The 20,160-nt window shown below is 39.4% G+C and overlaps 4 protein-coding genes across 6 annotated transcripts; all 4 read left to right on the plus strand.

Annotated features, from left to right (window-relative positions):
• Positions 1-2,400: 2,400 nt before the first annotated feature.
• On the plus strand, positions 2,401-5,762 carry LOC143468731 (uncharacterized). The gene is made up of 7 exons (XM_076966096.1): positions 2,401-3,625; positions 3,716-3,867; positions 3,940-4,095; positions 4,251-4,536; positions 4,601-4,735; positions 4,871-5,036; positions 5,136-5,762. Exons 1-7 carry the CDS (start codon positions 3,501-3,503, stop codon positions 5,589-5,591), a joined length of 1,476 nt encoding a protein of 491 aa, XP_076822211.1. The 5' UTR covers positions 2,401-3,500; the 3' UTR covers positions 5,592-5,762.
• Positions 5,763-6,095: 333 nt separating this feature from the next.
• Positions 6,096-9,218, plus strand: LOC143468726 (uncharacterized). The gene is made up of 8 exons (XM_076966087.1): positions 6,096-6,257; positions 6,388-6,543; positions 6,678-6,829; positions 6,901-7,056; positions 7,138-7,438; positions 7,508-7,642; positions 7,722-7,878; positions 7,940-9,218. Exons 2-8 carry the CDS (start codon positions 6,413-6,415, stop codon positions 8,690-8,692), a joined length of 1,785 nt encoding a protein of 594 aa, XP_076822202.1. The 5' UTR covers positions 6,096-6,257; positions 6,388-6,412; the 3' UTR covers positions 8,693-9,218.
• A 733-nt stretch (positions 9,219-9,951) lies between these two features.
• On the plus strand, positions 9,952-15,296 carry LOC143468724 (uncharacterized). 2 transcript variants are annotated; one of them, XM_076966083.1, is made up of 7 exons: positions 9,952-11,394; positions 11,511-11,665; positions 11,953-12,108; positions 12,773-13,004; positions 13,152-13,277; positions 13,415-13,580; positions 13,705-15,296. In XM_076966083.1, the coding sequence occupies exons 1-7, from the start codon at positions 11,288-11,290 to the stop codon at positions 14,947-14,949; spliced, it is 2,187 nt and encodes a 728-aa protein (XP_076822198.1). In that variant the 5' UTR covers positions 9,952-11,287; the 3' UTR covers positions 14,950-15,296. The 2 variants fall into 2 exon arrangements, with proteins under 2 accessions (XP_076822198.1, XP_076822199.1); XM_076966084.1 differs by lacking the exons at positions 9,952-11,394; positions 11,511-11,665 and having other exon boundaries at positions 11,975-12,508.
• Positions 15,297-16,999: 1,703 nt separating this feature from the next.
• On the plus strand, positions 17,000-19,765 carry LOC143468729 (uncharacterized). 2 transcript variants are annotated; one of them, XM_076966093.1, is made up of 7 exons: positions 17,000-17,268; positions 17,423-17,604; positions 17,676-17,831; positions 17,913-18,213; positions 18,288-18,422; positions 18,495-18,645; positions 18,722-19,765. In XM_076966093.1, the coding sequence occupies exons 2-7, from the start codon at positions 17,475-17,477 to the stop codon at positions 19,211-19,213; spliced, it is 1,365 nt and encodes a 454-aa protein (XP_076822208.1). In that variant the 5' UTR covers positions 17,000-17,268; positions 17,423-17,474; the 3' UTR covers positions 19,214-19,765. The 2 variants fall into 2 exon arrangements, with proteins under 2 accessions (XP_076822208.1, XP_076822207.1); XM_076966092.1 differs by having other exon boundaries at positions 17,002-17,268; positions 17,453-17,604.
• The last annotated feature ends 395 nt before the right edge of the window (positions 19,766-20,160 follow it).

Raw genomic sequence — 20,160 nt, forward strand, 5'->3', positions numbered from 1 at the left:
TTAAGCGTCATTATGTCTTTCACGAATTAGTTCTTTGCTAACCTTTATGTTGAGTTACATTCAACTGCGCTAAATCTTTTATACCGGGTCGGGGGCAACGGAGGTAAAAAGCCGGACAACCACTGAGTTAAACGTGAAGAGAACTCGAACAAACTTTTAAATCGGGGAAATTTAAAATAAATTTTTGTCCGCTGTTGGCAAAACAACTGAAGTTCGAGGAGTAGTGACGACAAGATCACAACAATAGCGAAAAACTTTTTGTAACTATTTCCTTGACCTTCAAACAAATTAATTGTCAATAAAAGCGTAACGCAAGTGTTTAAATTAAAAACCGGTTATTCTCATTTTGACACCGTTCGGTGTTTTCCGCGCTGGTCCACATCTGGCGCCCGTTAAAGCGACATTAAACAAAAGCGTATCTTTTGAAGCCGTAAAATGATAAATTCCCCGCAAAATCCGTCAACAAACTACGGGTGATGTATGACGTCTGTCATAAACAAAGCGTAATGACACGGTTGAGTGATTACGGATACAATTCACAGCGGCCGCTTTCTGTCGAAAATACAACACGTACTAATCACTGATACCGTTGCTATTTCGCGAGAATGACATTAAAAGCGCAGAACAAACGTATCAGCTCGCACATGTCGCTCATGGTGCTGGTCAAATATTCCCAATACAAGTAAAGAAAGCAATAAAAGTTGAAACTTAAACCTAAAAAACAATGTTTATTCTAAGGTCGAAGGTAGTAGGCGGAACGATAACTGATATTCATCTTCCGACCGAGGCAAGTCTTCGCACGACCAAAACCTCGTTATTGTTTGAGCAACGGTTGCCGAGCTATAGCCTTTGTGGTCTCGATCTACAAACATTTCTTTCTTGTTTGTTTCTTTTGTAAATATTTTTGCAGGAGTTGATCATTGAAGATCTTTAACGGGATAAAATAATGACGCAGTGTTTAATGTTTTTCTGCATAATTGCGAAGATTGCGCAATATTATAGCAAGTACCACGACAATATAACTACAATAATAAGAGTTATATGGTACTTTGGAATCGAAAAGTGGAGTCAATAGTTACGAGATGCAAACAGACGTGAATTCCCTCCGCATGAGGTTTAAGGCCTCATAAGATGACAAGCGTATTGCCATGGATCGTTATAATAAGACAGCAGGGAAGTCATGGAGCTCAGTGATGTGGAACAATTATGGACGGGCGAGCACCGAATTATTCAGACAACATCAATTTATTTCTCATGCTGCAGGACTTGTGGTTGCAAACGCGCTTCTTCCATATTTGTCGAGCAAATGCGCGAATCACTGAAGCCGCTACCCCAGTATCTACATCTGGGATTCCCCAAGCTTGAGACTTTCCCTAAATGCAGGTTAAATGAACGCAATCACGATTCTAAGCCCTTCACCATTCATACGTTTATTACGTCATCTAAGGTTTCTTTTTAACCAACACCGATATAACTCGACGTCTTAAGTATTTTTTCTCTATTTTAACCTGGGTCTGGCAGTAATTCAACTCTGTGAAACTGCTTAACGACAAACACGCGCAAATCGCGGTCGAGACGATTGCACCAGTTGCATCCAGTGCCAAGTGGAATAACATCGCTTACTCTATGTTTAGAAAAAATTTAGTCGTCACTAATGTGGCTTAACGTGCAGAATTGAAAATGAAGTTGCTTATTCCGCGTTCATATGGTTCAGTGCACCAATCTCCCGCGGTCCTGACTCCTAATGTTGACTACTATTACGTCACTTTTATTGTGCTTTGAAAGAAACTAAAATGTCATATGGATTTAATTTGATGTGATTTTATTGCTCAAGTGGAAAGCAAAGGTAATATTTAGTGCATATTAGGGTTCCTGTTTCAAGCAGATAAATCAAAAGTTCTACGTCATTGCGTTCTTGGTCAATATTTTCCTTTACGACGAGAGCAACAACCTTCTCGTCAATTCACCGCTTGGTGCCTGATTGAAAGCTTTAAAGAGATCGAATAAATCGTCATAAACGTTTGCTTTCATGTCACCGAAAACAATACAGATGAGTAATCGACAACAAATATCATAGCTTGAAGCGATCCAGCCCTTTGTTTATCGCCCTCTAGTTGCAGCATTCCTGATTGCTGCAACGCTGCACTCCACACCGAAATATAAAAATGTTAATAAAATGTGAAATACGAAATATTTCCAACGACGACATATTTACGTGAAGTTACAAATAGCGCTTCCAGTAAAACTTTAAACTTTTTCGACGCAAAAGTATTTAAAGCACAAAGCACAGTTAATAACTTAATTCAGACTCCGATATATTCTTAAACGGCCGCCAGATACAATTAATAACCATCTACTACGACCCAAATCCTACAAAACGCAGCAACTCAAACAACAAGTCTAAATTTCACACATTGACAACCAGTTTTCACCTTGAAGGAAACACGTGACAGCGTTGCACAGATGCAAACCTCACAGGCGGTATCTGGGCGAAAAGACCTGACAAAACTATTGTGATTATTTGGCTGCCAGCTGTGTGGGAGGGAAAACAAACCAAAGACATGTTAAGCCAAGGCATGGAAGGTTTTTAGTTTCAAAGTATTTGGATAACGCAGGAGCAGAGAAAGCCTCAATTTGTTAATTTCTTCTTCTTCTGACCAACGTCCAACAATGCTTGAGCATGCAAGTGGACACAGCTAAGATGAACAGAAAGAACAGAACAAACAGACATGACACGGAATACTTAAGAAATTACCGCTGGCGCTTTATTACTTAAATTTATTTTGCAAGTTTTGCCGCTCAACATGTCTTGCTGTGCACGTTGTGTGGGATGATATGCGCAATAACAAATGCATTTGTGGTTGTCATGACGCCGCAGCACAACATTGACTTCTCGTGGTTATGCTTGAAGCGTTGAAAGAGTTTTTGTAGCTGTTATGGTCGCATAATACAAGTATATTAATTGCATGAAAATAAGGAACTGAAACTGAATAACCAGATAGCAAAAATATTATGACATGTCGTAACACAGCATAGTTTCATACATTGCCCTAGCTTTATGGCTGTTTACTGCTCAAGGTAGAGCGACTAGTGCAGACAAGGCTGCAGAAATACGACTGATAAATTGAAAATATTTGCACAAGTATGGAAGGCAAACAAATATATGAGTTCGAAGTGTTGTTATTTGCTTTCTATCTTTAAAAGTGGTCAATGTTTGGTTGTGATAAGTAAGATAAGAAACATATTTTAGCAATCAGGAACAGTCTGTAACAAACTTGGCATATATGGTTACTACAGCTACAGCAGTTTAACAAGAATTAAATTCAATTTGTATAAACAAGGCCGATTGAGCACGGATAAGCGAATTCAATACGTTCAATGACTCGAGTTCAAACAGGAAAGTTTTAGACGATTAGAATCGAGTTATGTTGATGTTGTGCATTGTGCAGATATATTCAGCTTTAGAATGTTCATGATCAATAAGCGATCATCTCAACATCATGAAACATTCAGTTTTCGCGCTCGCTATTGTCATCATCTTCACCATCATCATACTTATCGAGGTTTCAGCGATTAAAGATGGAGAAAAATGCACAGCATCAGATCCCAGAATCATATACGAAGGGTCAGCGCATGCTTTTGTCTTCTGTGAATTGTCGTAAAGTTCTCTCTGAGTCTCTAATCATGAAATAGGATAAACTTTTCATTCTTTCAGCTGCGCACTTGACTACCGGGATATGACGTTGTGGTGTGACCTCACAAACCTCACTCAGCTTCCTCGGCCAGAGGAGATCAAAGCACAAGCTCCTCCAAGCAAATCTGCATCGCTTTTTATGAACGACAGCTGCGTTGATCTCATAAATCCAGGTTGGAAAATTTTCTTTTATCGTAATTTAAAAGTTTTGTCGATGATTTGGATGGTGACGTCATACTTTGCAGATGTGCTCGGTCTGTACAATCGATTGAAAATGATCAGTTTTTCAAAAAATCGAATCAGTCATTTGGTCAACGGAACATTCGCGGAACAAACAACGTTAAAAGTCCTTGATTTGTCGAACAACATCATTTCAAAGATTAACAAAAACGCCTTTCAAGGTACCAAAGCTCATAGATCAGTTTACAATAAAAAAAATTGCAAATTATCCGTTGTTTTATGACCCCTTGTATAAATCAAGCAGCTGCAAAACATGCATATTGGCTATAAGATTAGTTCCAACGATCACCAACATAACACTGCTTTATGGCTGCAGGAGCCATTGCACTGAAAATCCTCGACCTTTCTCATAACAACCTGTCCTCCCTGCCAACTGAAGCTTTAGCCGCTCTGCGCAATTTACAGGAACTCAACCTCGCTTCCAACAAACTGAGGACAATTGATGGCGGATGGTTTGGCCACGTCACAAGTTTAAAAGTCGTCAGTGTCGCCTATAACAAGATATCATCTTGGATGACGTCACAGCAAACTTCAAGGGAGAATGTTCCAGCCCAAAATCAATCACCACGAATCCAATATACCCAGCATATCTCCAAGCTTGAGTGAGTATCACAGTGGAGTTGATGCGTGTTGCAATTTAAACGCAGAAGCTTCTGATTTTTGCAGGAAATTGTCGTTACGAGGCAACGCTTTGAAGCAGCTGCCTCTTCGTGCGTTCGCTGAAAGTCAACATTTGACCTCGATTGACCTCGGTGGGAATCGCATTAGGAAGTTACATCAGAGCATATTCAAAGACCTCTGGTGAGCGCACACTGGCTAGTAAGTGTCGAAAACAAGGTTCTTGACCACACATGAGTTGCATGGTGACGTTTTCGAATCCAAATCAAACACGCATCGTCAAAGTAAACATTTTGATTATTCCAATACAATTTGCAGTTTTCTTCATGAAGTTGTTTTAAACGACAACCGCCTCTCAATGGCTTATCGTGATTGGTTCATTAACGTCATACGTAACAATGCAGCATACTCATACCCTCCAGTTACGTCATCCGTGATGTCATACAATCGATGGATTTGTGATTGCAGAATGTACGATTATTGGGTAAGGAAACTTTGTTTTTGCTAAATAATCTTAGGTATAATCCTAAATTCACAGAGATCAAAACAGTCGATATAAAATGCGTCATGTGCTTTGCTGCAGAAATTTCTTCACGAGTCGCGTGACAAGATTGTTTACGAAACAATGGCTATCGACCTGGTTTGCAGCTTCCCGTTGAAGCACTCAGGCAGAAATCTCACAAGTCTGAGAGAGGAGGACATCAGGTCTACGGGTGACTGTATCCTCCATGAAGAGAATGAAGAAGACAAGTCATCTACATCAATGTCTTCGACGCACAATTGTTCTAGGTATTGGTCAAAGCACACACCACTACTTGAGCATTCCACCACGAGCAACGACGCATCACACAGAGACACGCAATCACTTTATGTGATCATGAATTTCACATTTGTTGTTGTTATCTTGTGTTTGCTTGTGATGGTAACTCTGGTTCGTTGCATGATGCGTTCTGAGATGGCAAGCACCAAAGAGCAGTATGCGTGCAAGCATTCACAGTTAAACAACCACATCGATGAAATAAAATTTAAGGAAATATAGTCACAAAATTTGACTGCTTTGTTTCCGAAATGAGGAAACCTGTTTATGATTATTTTTGTATAAACCTACTGTGTTTTTGAATCGCAAACTGTTTTCTGTTTTTTTTTTATTAAGAGTGCAGTTTTGTATTAAGTAAATACAACATGTGTTGGAATACAACATGTGTTGGAACTTATTCTGTTTATTTCGTTAGGCCCAGTGTGTCAAATCACATCATTTCAGTTAATTATATGAGCCAGCAATTACCAAAACAAGTCGAAAGAAAGATTCGACAACTGTGCTGTACGCGTACTGTACCTTAAATCGAACATTGTAAACAATCTCTTTGTATTGACTCCTTTGTTCTACAAAGGTAATAAAGGGAGTAACAAATCAGGTTGACACATATTTGAAGAAGCTCGGTTATAGGTCGCTACGCCTGCGTTATTGGCTTCAGAGTTCTTTGTATGAGTGGTTTCAGTTCCGCTTAAAAGTGTCAGAAAAACAGTAGAAGAAAAGGGGTAACTCTGTAACTTCTTTAAAGTGTAAACGTCTGTAGTTTGAACCGTTTAACGTGAGGTATCTCAAAGGCAGATGCTTTGCTCAGCTTAATTTCCATATTCAATGTTTGCGCTATTTGTGAAAAGTTTAAGGAACAAATAAAGCGAGACCTCAGGTGAATGACAGGTAGGGTAGGTTGGAGCAAATTAACTCGATAAATGAATCAGCTTTACAAGATAGCTTATAAGTTGTAAAGTTTTGCTGGGATCAAAAGTACATCAGATTTTCATCTCCTTGACGATAATTTGGTTGAAAGGTTCTGACAGACCGAGTACTTGTCAATGCCACTTCATACTTCAAGAACGCTTTACCTTCTTGCTTTCATCTTTCTTATCTTGCGCTATGTGGGATCAGAAATTAGCGCCCAGCAGGAGAAATGTTCTCCGACTGACGAAAGAATCACATACGAAGGGTGAGATGTACCGCAAAGCATTTAACAATGCTTGTTGAAGTTTGATGGACGGTGACAGAGTTCACGGGAGTGTCGATCTGGTTAATCAGAAAACATCAGTTTTGTTACATCACAAAACTCTGATTTTAATTTAGTTGCAACCAGGACCCTCGGAACAAGTATCTTTGGTGTGATCTGACGAATCTCCGTCAACTTCCACCTCCCGAAGAAATCCAATCTTTGACAGCACCTGGCGAAGTTCCTGTGATTTTTATGAACAACAGTTGCGTGGTCACTTTAAATCCAGGTGAGACAACTATCAAGTCTCGAGATTTTGTCAAACAAATTCAAATGCTACCAGTTCCTGTTCTACGCAAGGCACACTGAGCATCTACCCGAAGCTGGAAGTTCTAAGTTTCTCTGACAACTTGATCGAGAGAGTTGCAAGCGGAACTTTGTCGTCGCTTCACAAACTCAGAATTTTTGATCTCTCCTACAACCACATCTCACAAATTGAAGTCAACGCATTTAAAGGTAATGTGTCCAAGCTCTCTATATACATGAATAAAATCCGTGTTCTATGTTCCGCGGATAATATGTTCCGTGTAAACGCAGGCGCCGTTAAGCTGACGCGCCTAAATCTTTCCCACAACCGCTTGACGCGAGTGGAAGCCGCAGATTTTGCATCACTGGAAAGTTTAGAAGAACTTCTTCTAAATTATAACCAACTGACGAGTTTAGATTCCCAAATTTTCAGCTCCATGCCTAAGCTCAAAGTCCTTGGGATGTCGGACAATCAGCTCAAGCACTGGGCAGGCATTCCAGCGAGAGATCTCTCTTGTTTGATTGCCTTAAACCTGGCTGGGAACAAGATTTCCACTTTAAATGACACAACTTTCAACTTGCCTCAGTTGAGGTAAGTTTTTGCTACGACACCTTCTGATTCTCATGGATTAGTTCATCACGTGTATGACGTATTTTTTAGGACGTTGTCATTAAAAGGAAACGACCTGACCTTCATTCACCATGGCGCTTTCAATAAGCTGGCAAATCTCACTGAACTGGAACTAAGTAACAACAAGCTAAAGACCATCGCACCAGATGCGTTCAAGGGACTAAAGTGAGGCTTTTCGTGCTTTCGTCTTAAACTAATCTCAGATCAAACAAAAAAATTGAAAAATATTCTTTTGATATTTCAGTGAACTCAGAACCTTATCGCTGGCTGGCAATGAACTGACTACAATCCCCAGCAGATGGGTCGAATACTTTTCACGAAATATTGCATTGAGTTGTCCAGAGCGAAACATCTTTGGAGACAATGCTTGGACTTGTGATTGCACCATAAAGAATTATTGGGTATAAATTCCTGGATTTATTGAGTTGGTTCAATAAATAACTCTGCATTTGTTCTTAACAGACATTTCTGAAAAGTTTTGATAAAAATAAGCAAACGAAAAGAAAAGAATGTTTTGAGCTGGAATGCGCGTCTCCAGCTGCACTCACTGGAAGAGAGTTGAGTTCGCTTTCATCGGAAGAAATCTGTCCGAACGGGAAAGAACGAGTTGGTCGTCATCTTCATCATCCTCGGTCAAATTCTACCTCTTCCTCTTCATCATTTCAAACGTCTTCTTTAACGTCGACAAGTATCGCGGAACCAGCAAAAGTGAATGTTTCAAGTTCCAGAATTCCTCCTCCGAACGACACGGATGCTGAGGAGAGAACAATGGGAGAAGATGAATCAGGAACTCATCATGACAAGTTTCAGGAGAAACAAAACCTGTTCATTGCTCAGAAAATAGGAATTACTCTAGGCGTGGTTGCGATGTTGATTATATTTTTCTCGATTACGATGCAGGTGCAGTACTTTATAAAGAATAAAGCAAAAGCGGCTGCGACCGCTCCTCCTAACAGATCAATCAATCACGACATAAACCAAGAACAGCGGCCAAATAGTGGACAAGCAATTGTTCGCTTCCAGGAAAGGGACGAAGAAATCGAAGCGAGTTACCCAGGTCAGAGCTTGAGCGATGGTTCAACTTACTTCAATGTGAACCGCACACCCATGACCACAATTTACTTCAACCTGAACCGTACAACCAGGAGCGAGACACCGAAGATGCCGCTTTTGGTGAAAGGGGGGGAGATTTGTGGATATTTTAACATGGACTAAGGTCTTTACATGCTCGAGGTCGCATTGAAGTCGATTAAAATGCGACGATAGCAGCAAAATCTTTTATCCAACTTTTAATTAGAGTTCATCCAACTTTAACGCAATCTTAATGATTAAGAAATAAGATTAACAAGACCAACATTATGGTACGAGCACAACACAAAAGGCAGTAGCTCACTAAAACTAAACCCGTAATTCTACTATTACACCTACACTCAAGTCCCAGCTCCGAAAATAGCTGTAGGGACAGGAACTATGACACGCTTGAAATGATAATTATAATAAGTGTCTGCAAATGTGAAGCCGAAAGCACATTTGCACATTCACACAACACGACCTTGTCTACGTCTTTCTCACTTTCTCGAACTCGGTGCTGTCCATCAAACCGTTATTATCTATCACGTTTTGTTTAAGTTTGTCTGTTTGTAAACTAAGTGTTCGACGTATTGCGCCAATTTCTTTTTACAATTTTTTAATAAAATCTTTTTAACGCATGGTTACTCATTTCAACTAAGAGCAAATAAAATCAAAGCAAATATTATTAAAATATATGACAAGGTTTTACTAAAGGTTGGTCAAGAACAAACTCTGTCTTCTTCATTAAACCATTAACTCTCTGTTCATACAAATGTCCAGTCAAAGCAGTTACAGATCACAACACATTTGTCGAAATGAATAAGTTAGCGCCAAAGAGGGGAAACACAAAACAACCTGGCCTTGACACAAGATGTCGTTATAGCTTTCATATCGTGCCGTTTATTTTTAGCCATTGACTGTAGCGAGGCGAAAATAATTGCTGCTGACCTCATTATGACAAAACATCAATGAATATCATGAACAATAAACGATCGGGGAATAATGTTAAGATCTGGAAGCTTAAAACATGTAACTTGTTAACTTAATACAATGGCGCTATAACGATGGAAGGTTAGCACGGCGACCAAATATTTGATTAATTGTTAATTTAATGGTTTATCTTAATTAGCTTAATGTAACAAAAGATTTTCGTACGTGACGTAGCAGCATGAGAACCACGAGGAGCGTAGGAGGTTTAAATTAACAGCGAAATACATACTTTGGGGGCTTTCTTATAAGGCCGGGCAGGGTTCCGCAGTTAATATTTGTTTTACGTAATAAACCGTCTTGGGCCAACACACGCTTTATAACAGCAACCAACCACTTAACATTTATGACGAAGGCGAAGTTCAATTGCAAACAACATAAAATTCCCTTATTACAGAAATCAAATTGTTTAAAATCTAACTTAAAAGTTAAGCAGTGAATTATAAATTTAAGCAAAAACGTCAAAAATATTTTTAAGATCTTAAAGATGCGACTACAGTGATGTCATCAACCACGACTTGTTTACTCAACTCAAATTTCAACCCACCGCAAGGATTCATCACGTCCTTCGATGAACGAAACATATTTAACTGAGGGTGTATTAACTATTAAGAAATCGAGCTAAATCAAGGAACAGAAGCTCACTTCAAAACAGCAACTACAGCGCTGTAGTTACACTGGACACGGTTAAATACGAAAGCGCGCGAACTGCCGAGTTGAGTAGACACGAGTCTGCCTCGTGATGTAGGAGATTGAAACGTTGCCTGAACACGTTTGAAGCATTATTTACAACAAGTATGCCGGTGCTATAGAGGCGGATGTTTCAAGAAAAAGCGTCTTAGTCTTCGTGAAACGAAATCTACTAATATAAGCAATACAAGTAAACTTGAAGTAAGAAAGAACCAGCACCTGCCACAAGTGAAGAAATAACTCACAAGAAATATTTTGATCATAGTTCCTTTAAGATTTGCATAATGACGTCAGAGAATTCGACTCCAGACAAAGATGTGAGGAGAAAAGAGCGGGAAGAGATGTCTCGACATTTTTTTCAAGAGCTTGAGTTGCGAGATGTGCCAATGCTCCCGTGGTCATCAAGTTCAACTTATAGTTATTAAAGTTTTTAACATGAGTTAGTAAGAGAAGGAAAGGAATTAAGGAAAGAAACATCGCTGCAATTAAAATGTCAGGAAGCTTTATGGCTTTTACTAAACAACATTGCAAGCAAACAGTTTGGCATTTTGTCCGGCAAGAAACGCTTTGATTTGCAAAATGTTGCTGATCTAAGTTAAGCTTTGTGCGTAACTACGCTAAGAATAACCAAGCAAGGAAGAACAATGCATGTCTCAAATAACAAATAGTCGACAGAATCGCTGTCACGGTCGCTTTACGACAAAAGTTTCGCTTCTTCTATTTGTATAATCGCGAAATCTCCAAAGTTAGCTTCGCTGTCTGGCCGCGGTTCACTGAAGTTGTGTTTGTAACGTCATGTGGTCAATATTTATCCGCAGAGAGTGAGCAAAGATGTCGTGCGCGCTGATGTGAAACTCTGCTAGCTAACACGGCAATGATTGCCTCAGGTTGTTCCAGGTTGTTGCGGAAAGTTGACAGGGTGGTGAATGTGAGCATGTTATTAACATGAATTCTGTTCGAAAAGACACATTTAAACGAAGTTGCTTGTTTTATCTGCAGGTCAAAGTATTTAGAGTGACCTTGAAGTTTTATTTAAAAAATTAAACCTCTCAGCAGCGTAAAATGCACGTTCAAAGGGATTTGTGTTTGTGTTACGGATTGCTACTGCTGACGTCACTTCCGTGCATATACATGAAGCAAATGTGCAAAAGCACATCAACGAACACAAGGTAAGACGTGAAATTATAGATTAAAAATTATTATCATTTAAGTGTTGTCGTTGCAAAGTAAGATGCAACAATTGCGAAGCAGATTGTAAAACGTTTTCTGTACACGACGACTGTAGATGCTTCCAAGATACACGCCTCCACCTCATGTGTCTTGACACCAATTTTACATCGATCCCGGACCCAGGATCTTTGTCGGGCAGATTTCGTGCACCGCCAGAGAAATCTTATTCTCTTTACTTGAACGACAGCTGCGTGCGGAAAGTAAAAGAAGGTGAGATTTATTTTAGGATTACGTCACAGATGCTGAAGATAGGCGAGGGGAAACCCGTGACACCGAAAGTTACCTTTTGTTAACGATGAAAGTTTACGGGAGAAATGTAACCAAGTTGGTAGCTAAAGCACCAAAAGTGGTTTCACTGGCTATTTCATTACTTCCTTAAACTCTATAATTTACCGGTTGAAGTCTTTAAGATGTGTCAAAACGTAATGCTGATGCCGCAACGCTAGAGCTAGCAGCAAATAATCACCGAAGTAAAACGTTTCATATTTTGCTTGTAGATGACCTCGCCAAATACACGCATCTTACCACCCTCGTGTTGAAAGGAAACCAAATCCGAAAGTTGGAAAGAAATTCCTTCGCAAGTCAGAAACATCTTCAAAAGTTGGATCTTTCCCAAAATCTCATTAAAAGTATTAAAGACGGAAGTTTTCAAGGTAAGATGACCCCCTTGTCTAGCATGTCACTAAGCAGTTGAAAACGCTTTATCTCACCATTTCGACTCTGGTTCGAGTTTGCATTGAATGCGCGAGTTCACTTTATAGCGAATTCTGCTTCAAACGACCTTTTATATTGATTTTGTTCAATTATTAGCTTTTCATTTCTCAAGTAGCAGCATTTCCTGTAATTTAAGGAACATTTTTAGACTGATCATTTGTTAGGTTGACCTTTTTTCATTAAGAATAGACACTTTTGCTAATAACCAGAAACAAGTTTTCAATATTTATTTTTATTTTTTTATTTTTTTACCGCACTTAACAATCGGTCACTGCCATGAAAGCTTTAACGTATTCGGGTTTTTGCTTCTTCGCCTTCAAATGTTCAAGTTTGGATTTGGTGAGTTCAGCCAAGTTAACATATTTCATCGTGGTTTGGCCGAAAATACCCGCTCAAACCAGGTTAAAGGTCAAGCGTCGGTTCTGCTTCGACGCCCTGCAACCAGGAAGTAATTCACATCGACGTCATGCTTAAATATTCACAAGGATGCACATCAATGCGTCTTCACTGAGCATGAGTTATTCGTCAAGCTCTCCAGGCTATTTCATGTGTCAATATTACAAATTTAAAGCTGGTTCAAGTTCTGTTTTTGTGGTTGTTTAGGCTTAGTGGACCTTACAGAACTTCATCTCGGTCACAACAAGCTCGAAAGTATTTTCCAAGAAACGTTCAAAAATCTTGCCAATCTTACTGTGTTGAAGATGAACGAAAACTTGCTCGAGAAGCTACCTGAGAAGTTATTTGAAAATCTGGAAAAGCTGGAAGAACTTGATTTAAGTAGAAATCGGATCATTAACTTCAATAAATACCATTTCACCGGCCTTACCAATTTGAGGTATGTGACACTACCGGGAAACAAGGAAGTATAACCAGCTAATAACCTTGTGCATATATTGTAAATAAACCATTTGTGTTACAAATCATCACAATGCTTGTCTAAGCCAAGTTGTTTCCAGTTATTTCCAGTTTCCTGTTATTTCAGACGAATTTATTTGCAACATAACCATCTGACAGCTTTTATCGACGACTGGTCATATAAAAATCTTGTTGAAATTGATCTCAGAAATAATTCCCTTCGATGTTTGAAGAAATCTGTCTTTGACGCAACGTAAGTGGGGGGGGGGAAATAAAAGAGTCAACTTTAAAGCAGACGATACCATACATGCAGGGTGATAAAAAATTTACGTTTTCATTAAATTCTTAAAGTGCTATTTGAGAGCAAGAATGAACAAATTTTATGCGCAGTGAGCTTCAAATCATTCGCTTAAGCGGCAATTCACTGAAAGTGCCGCAAGCTAGTTGGTTTCGGAAGATGTACAAGAACGACGGAAGACAGTACTTTGATCAGGAAAACTCCTCCATCACAGCAAACAACCCATGGCACTGTGACTGCAATATCATGTCGTATCAGGTAAGAAGCATCTGAAGAAACGTCAGCATCAAAATTTTATCAAGCCTCGAACTTCAGGTTTTGGTGCAAGCTTGTTTTCTTCTCCGGCATATCACAACAATGAATTCTGTGATTTCTATGTTAGACCTTTCTATTGGAAGAACTGGAAAGCAACGAATTCTGGTCCATGACGCTCGACATAGAATGTCAGAGCCCTCTGTCGATGAAAGGGAAAAGATTACGAGAACTCGCAAAGGAAAATAGAAATCTTATTGGCATCGATGGATGTGACTTATCAAGAAATGTGGACAACTGCGAAGAAGACTCGACTCCTTCAAAAACTTCGCCAACATCTTTTAAAATTTTATCGCCAATGTCAACAACATTATCTTCAACAACTACCACACTCGCCACAACAACATCAACAGAAACCTTAACGAAGAATAAGCCTTTGCGTCACTGGATATCTGCCGATGATCTTCGTAGCCCTTCAGAGGCGGTCATGGATGACCTACCCCAGCCGCAGGAGGTCGAACAACCAGGAAGAGCAAACGGAGCCAATGAAGGGTGGACATTGGACAACACGATCATTGCAGCGCTGTCTGCGGTGCTACTTCTCTTCATAATTTTTTCCGTCTTTTCGTTTTGGCATTTCAGGAGAGTCAAAAAAAAGTTAAAAGCAAATCACCAGAACCTAGCCACAGCAAGCGTTGTTTCAACAAACACTTCCAGCAACAACGGCCACTCAAGGTGCGACTGCACGTTACAGCACAGCACAAGCATGCAAACGTTCGAGGCGTCATCGTACAATACGTTGACTGACACAGGTCGATCAGTCACAAGCAGCAACTTCCAATCGACCCTGAACCACTCCAGCAGAGAGCGAAGACGTTCGAGGCCCCACTCATGGCCCTGCGGCGATGAAACGCAGCCAAAGGCGGTAGTGGCAAGCACTCATACCCGAGGCGACCCCGAGCAAACAATTCCAAAGCAAATATATAATTATGAAACAGCTCGCCCGGCTGTGCCAGGGTGTGCGCATATTAAAACAAACGCCCACGCACTTCAAGCACCAGCTTGGTCGGTTCCATCTAACCACACTTACTGCAGCATTTCAAACCATGGAGGTAACTGCAATGGTACCAATCCGAACCAACCTATAGTGATACCAGATCCAGTTGCCAGTCCATCTTTTCATGCGTGTGCTTGTGGAAACTTCTGGAGACATCCTGTGGTGACGTCCAACCAAACCATGCCGGTCAATTGGCATTGCCCGGGGCCAAGCCACAACACAGCCATAAACCACAGCAGATACCCGTCTCCGCCGCCTTCTTATCATACTCCTAGCGTGCCGGGAACATATGTGCCCAATGTACCTTGCACTACTTAGCGAACAAAGTACAAGTCTAAGAATGATGGTGGCATTCTAAGGAGCTAAGTTCTCGTTGTTGTTACACAGGAAAGACGAGTTGTGTAGAATATCATCTAAACCTGACATGTTTTGTTTCTTTGTATCACGTGCCAATGTTTAAGTGCCAAAATGCATTCCATCATTATCATTATTATCATTATTCTTCCGCATTACATCAAATTTTCAACAATAAGTCTGTATGTGCGGTTAATCACTGTTATGCAAGTTGTTCTGCCAAATCTTAATCTATTTATGTTGTGAATATTTCCTTTTTCATGTTTCGTTTCTCTGTAAAGGTCACCAATAACAATAAATTTTAAAATTGATGAGGGATCAGATTCCAAAACAAAGAACAGATCAAAACGTACTTTGCAAAAAAAGAAAAGTTTGAATGACGTCAAAGTAGTCCTCCTCAAATTTTTTGCTAACAAAGACAATTTGTTTGTAATGATTATTTCAGCGTCGCTAATAATAAGCGGGGGGGACCAGCAGCGAGTGCAGAAAGTTTGCCAGAAAATATTGAAAACGTATAAACGAAAAAAATTTTCTATTTTTCATGTTAATGATGTCCATTTGCAAATGCACAAAGATACTCATTCCCACCTCCCCTATCATTCTTGTGGAAATTCTTGCCGGCAGCATAATGTACCAGTTGTACACAGTCTACCTTCGCGCTACTTGAACAGAACATGCAATTTGGAGAGTATAGTTGGTTTTTTTGCAACCATTGCAAATTCGTTCCTGTTTTTGCGCAGCACAGGTAGCACGGATCGAAAAAGGAAGAAAATCAAAGTCTGACATTTTATGCAAATATAAGTTGTAGCATCACTGGTAATAATAATTGTTCGGGCTAAAGTCGCATCAGTTTGTTTGTTCTTGTCACCTGCCAATGTCTACATGCCATCTACCCTATTCATTGTTCTGTGCTACATCGGCATTTCAACAACTTTGTTTGTTTGTTTGTCAGCGAGTTATGCAACTTAATCTGTAAAATAATCTGCCAAAGCAAATAATAATAATAATTAAAAAGCAACTAATAATTCTCTCATTTCACAAACAAAAATATTTGCTTTCTGCAACTTACTGTTCTTTGTTCTATGCAAAAACACTGCAGCGCATGATTGGGGAAATGTTAATAAGGTTACTGGGAAAGGTAACTCAGCATAATTTAGTCAAATATTAATCAATCCTGGAATCAATATGTTTATAAATTGGTTAATCACTAAATCTATTAATTATCAATGGCTCAAGCATTAAGCAGAATATTTTGCACTGAACAAAAACTTATTCTTGGTAGAAATAATCTAATTTTGTATTTACTTTCATCTGTTAGTCATCTATTACTTTGCAATAAGCTAAATAGGTGCAACAACGCAAACTGTATGACAAAGACATTCCAACTACAAAGTCACATCAAGGATAAGGTAGTTGCCGCCATAGAATTTACATCGAGCATTCTTTGCTTGTACGTTATTCCTGCAGCTGCGAAATCAACAAGTTACACTTAGTTTGCAATTTATTTAATAAGTTTTATATCATGTGACTGCAGAATGTGAACGAAGGCAGCATTGTCAAGACATTGAGAATTAAGCAAGAAGATAAAACTTGCATAAAGTAGGTAATAACAAAAGCAAATTGTGTTATTTAGGTTTTTAAACCTAAAACAGCAATTACAATGATGCCGTGTCTGTATCATAGTGTGGTAAGTAAACTTTACAGCTATCGCTATGGCAGACGTTAATTTAGAAAATAAAATAAACTTGTAGCTATCGCAACAAGTTGACATAGTAAAGCTGATTCAACTCAACCAGTAATTTTCCACTCCAAATCATAAAAGACGTGACTTAAAATATAAAATATAAAAAAGAGGCGTACAATGCGTCAACATTCGGTCCCACAAGTCAAATATTGACAATCATATAATAAACAGTGGTGCAACGGAAAGTCAACATTCTCCTATCGCAGCAGCGCACATAACATAACACACAGAGCTGGGTACAGAACATAGGTTATAGGCAAAAGATGTTATTCGTATGTCGAGAATAATTAAATAGTTCTCCTTGGCAGAATTTTTTGTGGACGAGAATTTTAAATATTTTTACTTAAGTTTTGAAAATTGTATAGACTTTTTAAGGTTTTCTGTATTTTTGAGCACATTGTCGTAACTGCAGCAATGGTTGCCAAGGCAAATATAATAGCATTATTTTTACTTGCAACGTGGGAAATGTTGTGCTGCATAAAAATGTCGGTTCAAGGCCAAAAGTGCACTGGACATGATGGCAAGAAAATGTATGGCAGGTTTGTAACAAAGTGAATTAATCTGAGTTCGTACAGTCAAAGAACTCTCAGCAAAACTTAACATTGCTGTGTGGCTTGTTAGTGAACGGGTAAAATATAAACCCAAAAAAATAAGCCAAATCTTAGTTATTTATTGAAAATTATATAATTTCAGCTTTAAGATGTTGCAATTGTTTTAAAACAGTTGTTCATTGGACTATCGGGACATGACGTTGTGGTGTGACCTGACCAATATGACGAGAGTGCCGCCACCAGAGAGCATAAACTCGCCCGCACCACCAAGCAAGTCTCATGTGTTGCTCATGAATGCCAGCTGTGTGGATTACGTAGAACCGGGTAATTTTGCAATCATTTGTAGCTTTGTGAACTCAGAAAAGTGAAACTAAAGCTTCGTTATTACTTTACAGATGTTCTGGGCAAGTATCAGCGGTTGAAAGTAATAAATCTTTCAGACAATTTCATCAAGAGCATACAAAATGGCACATTGACCAGGAAAGAAAAACTAAAGCAACTGGACCTTTCCAACAATCAAATTGAACTTATAGATAAGCAAGGCTTTAAGGGTAAGAACCACAATAATAGCTGCAGGAAGCAACAACGACATTTTGTAGATTTCGAAATCCAACTGTTTTTGATCTTTCCAGGAGCTCCGAGATTGATGTTGCTCAACCTGACAAACAACCAACTCACTTCAATTGATCCCGAAGTCTTCCAGGACATCCATTGGTTGGAAAAGCTCTTCCTGGATCAGAATCATCTTGGATCTCTGGAGATGGGCTGGTTTGTTCCACTGCGCAAGCTAAAGGACCTCAGTGTAGCGAGGAACAACATCAGCTCCATACAACCCTATAAGCATCGATTTCCTCGCTTGAAGGTCTTGAACCTGGACGGCAACCATCTGACTCTTATTGACTCATCCTACTTCAAAAATATGCCGGCACTAAAGTTAGTCTGCGTTTAAAAAGGTCAACAAGAGACTGGGGTTCAGAGAATTAATTGAGATCGCTTTTCCTTTGCAGGTTTTTGTCGTTGCAGAACAACAGACTATCACACATCGAAGAAAATGCATTTGAAGGGAAACAACTGATGACCTCGATTGACCTTAGGAACAATTTATTGGAGTCACTGCCACGAAACCTTTTCACAGATTTATGGTATTGCTCTTAGAGACTCTATCTATGCATGTTGCTATGGTGACTTAACAAATATTGCTGTATACGTTTCAGCAAGTTACGGGAGTTGAAAATAAGCGGAAACAGGTTAACGACAATAGAACCCCAATTTGTGATCAATGTGATCCAAAACAACCCCAAACCAATGACGTCACTGCTGGCCAGTAACAACTGGAACTGCAGCTGCAACCTGTTTGAATACTGGGTACTTAATGAGTATTCTCAGTATTCTACCTTTCAAAGTGTTGTTTAAGTAAACTCACGTTTATTGACTTGCGCAGAAATTTCTTAAGGACATGAAAGAACGAGACAATATTCCTGACGTAGAATGCCTTTTTCCTCAACAACTTGCTGGCGTTAGGCTCTCGACCCTGTCGATAGAAGATTTCTGTCCTGGTACAACCGACGCAACAATGACACCCTCAACAAACACGTCTTCATCTTCAGTAGAAGGTAAATTTGATCCAATCGAAAGTTATTTGTCAGTCGACTGCAAGCCGTCCAGTTCATCTTTTGAAACTCTTCAAGTCGTCCAACATCCCGCGCTAAGGGCGGTGAGAGCGATACCGGCTCCGGAGACTTTTGAGAAATTAGATTTTCAAACGTCCACTGTGAAGTCAACTGACATCACAACCAGTGACGTGCCTTTAACCATTATCATTGTTATCATAATTGTTACCACCACAATCGCAGCAGTGGTGATTGCTTATATATTCTACACAATCAAGTTTAGAGAAAAGAAAACACCTTCAAAGAGAACCGCTTCCATTTAGGGTAAAAGTGTTGTACAAACTACAACAAGTTTGAATTTTGTTGCCTGTTTAAGTTTACTTCTATCAAAGATTTTATCTCATTCCACCCAAGCAGTTGTTGAATATTGGCATCCAGGCCGGATAGCGACTGTCAAAACAGCGACTGTCATAATGGTGACTTCATAATAGCGACGTAATCAAGTGAGCGACATTCCAAACAGCGATTGTCTAAATACCGACCGCATTAAAACAGCGACTGTTATGATAGCGACTTAACTAGGCTTTCCATTTTTCCAAATTTTTTTGTTGTTTATCATTGCTACTACAAGGCAGAGACCTGACTCAGCGAATGAAAAGATACGTGACAATGAACACACGAATCACTGTTGTACAGCAAAATCGAGGCCAGTATGATCTGCGGCAGTTCCTTCGAGCCCTTGCTCGCAATTTAGAAATAAACGTGTCTTGATTTTTATTGCATTTTTATTGCATTTTTATTTTATTTTATTGCTTTTTAAATCATGTGACTTCATGTGACTATGGATAGTCCAAATAAAATGTTGTTTTAAAGTCCCTTTTGGTTTCAATCTTTCACTACGCAGTATTTGCCTGTTTCTGCGTGCATACGTGTGTAGAGAGGTGTGGGGGATGGAAGTGCGTGTGCGCGTAAGCCTTGGATTTAATAAAAGAAGTGAGGTCGCTGTTGTGGCAGTCGCTGTTTTAAATGAATCGCTGTCGTGTGGTCGCTCTATTGATAGTCGCTGTTCTGACAGTCGCTATTTGGAACCCGAGCCTTGAATATTGTATACTCTGCAAAAGTTAGTAGAAGTAACAAAAACAATTGCACACTCTTTTGCTGTTGTAGCATTTTCTTTCAGGTTCATGTGCTGCTGGTCAGAATGCGAACTTATTGTTTCACTGTAATATTTTACTACTTATCATTCCTTGTATAAATATTTTCTTTTTTG

Source organism: Clavelina lepadiformis, chromosome 8, assembly GCF_947623445.1.
Source record: "Clavelina lepadiformis chromosome 8, kaClaLepa1.1, whole genome shotgun sequence".
Classification (NCBI taxonomy): Eukaryota; Metazoa; Chordata; class Ascidiacea; order Aplousobranchia; family Clavelinidae; genus Clavelina; species Clavelina lepadiformis.

What these genes read in the sequence shown, in the direction of transcription:
- LOC143468724 (XM_076966083.1), top strand. Translation starts at nt 11,288, where the DNA reads ATGCACGTTCAAAGGGATTTGTGTTTGTGTTACGGATTGCTACTGCTG. An exon ending in CGTGCGGAAAGTAAAAGAAG is followed by an intron (nt 11,666 to 11,952) that starts GTGAGATTTATT and finishes TTTTGCTTGTAG; the next exon opens with ATGACCTCGCCAAATACACG. An exon ending in AAATCTGTCTTTGACGCAAC is followed by an intron (nt 13,278 to 13,414) that starts GTAAGTGGGGGG and finishes TTTTATGCGCAG; the next exon opens with TGAGCTTCAAATCATTCGCT.
- LOC143468726 (XM_076966087.1), top strand. Translation starts at nt 6,413, where the DNA reads ATGCCACTTCATACTTCAAGAACGCTTTACCTTCTTGCTTTCATCTTT. An exon ending in GAAAGAATCACATACGAAGG is followed by an intron (nt 6,544 to 6,677) that starts GTGAGATGTACC and finishes ATTTTAATTTAG; the next exon opens with TTGCAACCAGGACCCTCGGA. An exon ending in CGTGGTCACTTTAAATCCAG is followed by an intron (nt 6,830 to 6,900) that starts GTGAGACAACTA and finishes GTTCTACGCAAG; the next exon opens with GCACACTGAGCATCTACCCG.
- LOC143468729 (XM_076966092.1), top strand. Translation starts at nt 17,144, where the DNA reads ATGGTTGCCAAGGCAAATATAATAGCATTATTTTTACTTGCAACGTGG. An exon ending in AGATAAGCAAGGCTTTAAGG is followed by an intron (nt 17,832 to 17,912) that starts GTAAGAACCACA and finishes TGATCTTTCCAG; the next exon opens with GAGCTCCGAGATTGATGTTG. An exon ending in AAAAATATGCCGGCACTAAA is followed by an intron (nt 18,214 to 18,287) that starts GTTAGTCTGCGT and finishes TTTCCTTTGCAG; the next exon opens with GTTTTTGTCGTTGCAGAACA.
- LOC143468731 (XM_076966096.1), top strand. Translation starts at nt 3,501, where the DNA reads ATGAAACATTCAGTTTTCGCGCTCGCTATTGTCATCATCTTCACCATC. An exon ending in AGCATATTCAAAGACCTCTG is followed by an intron (nt 4,736 to 4,870) that starts GTGAGCGCACAC and finishes TACAATTTGCAG; the next exon opens with TTTTCTTCATGAAGTTGTTT. An exon ending in GCAGAATGTACGATTATTGG is followed by an intron (nt 5,037 to 5,135) that starts GTAAGGAAACTT and finishes GCTTTGCTGCAG; the next exon opens with AAATTTCTTCACGAGTCGCG.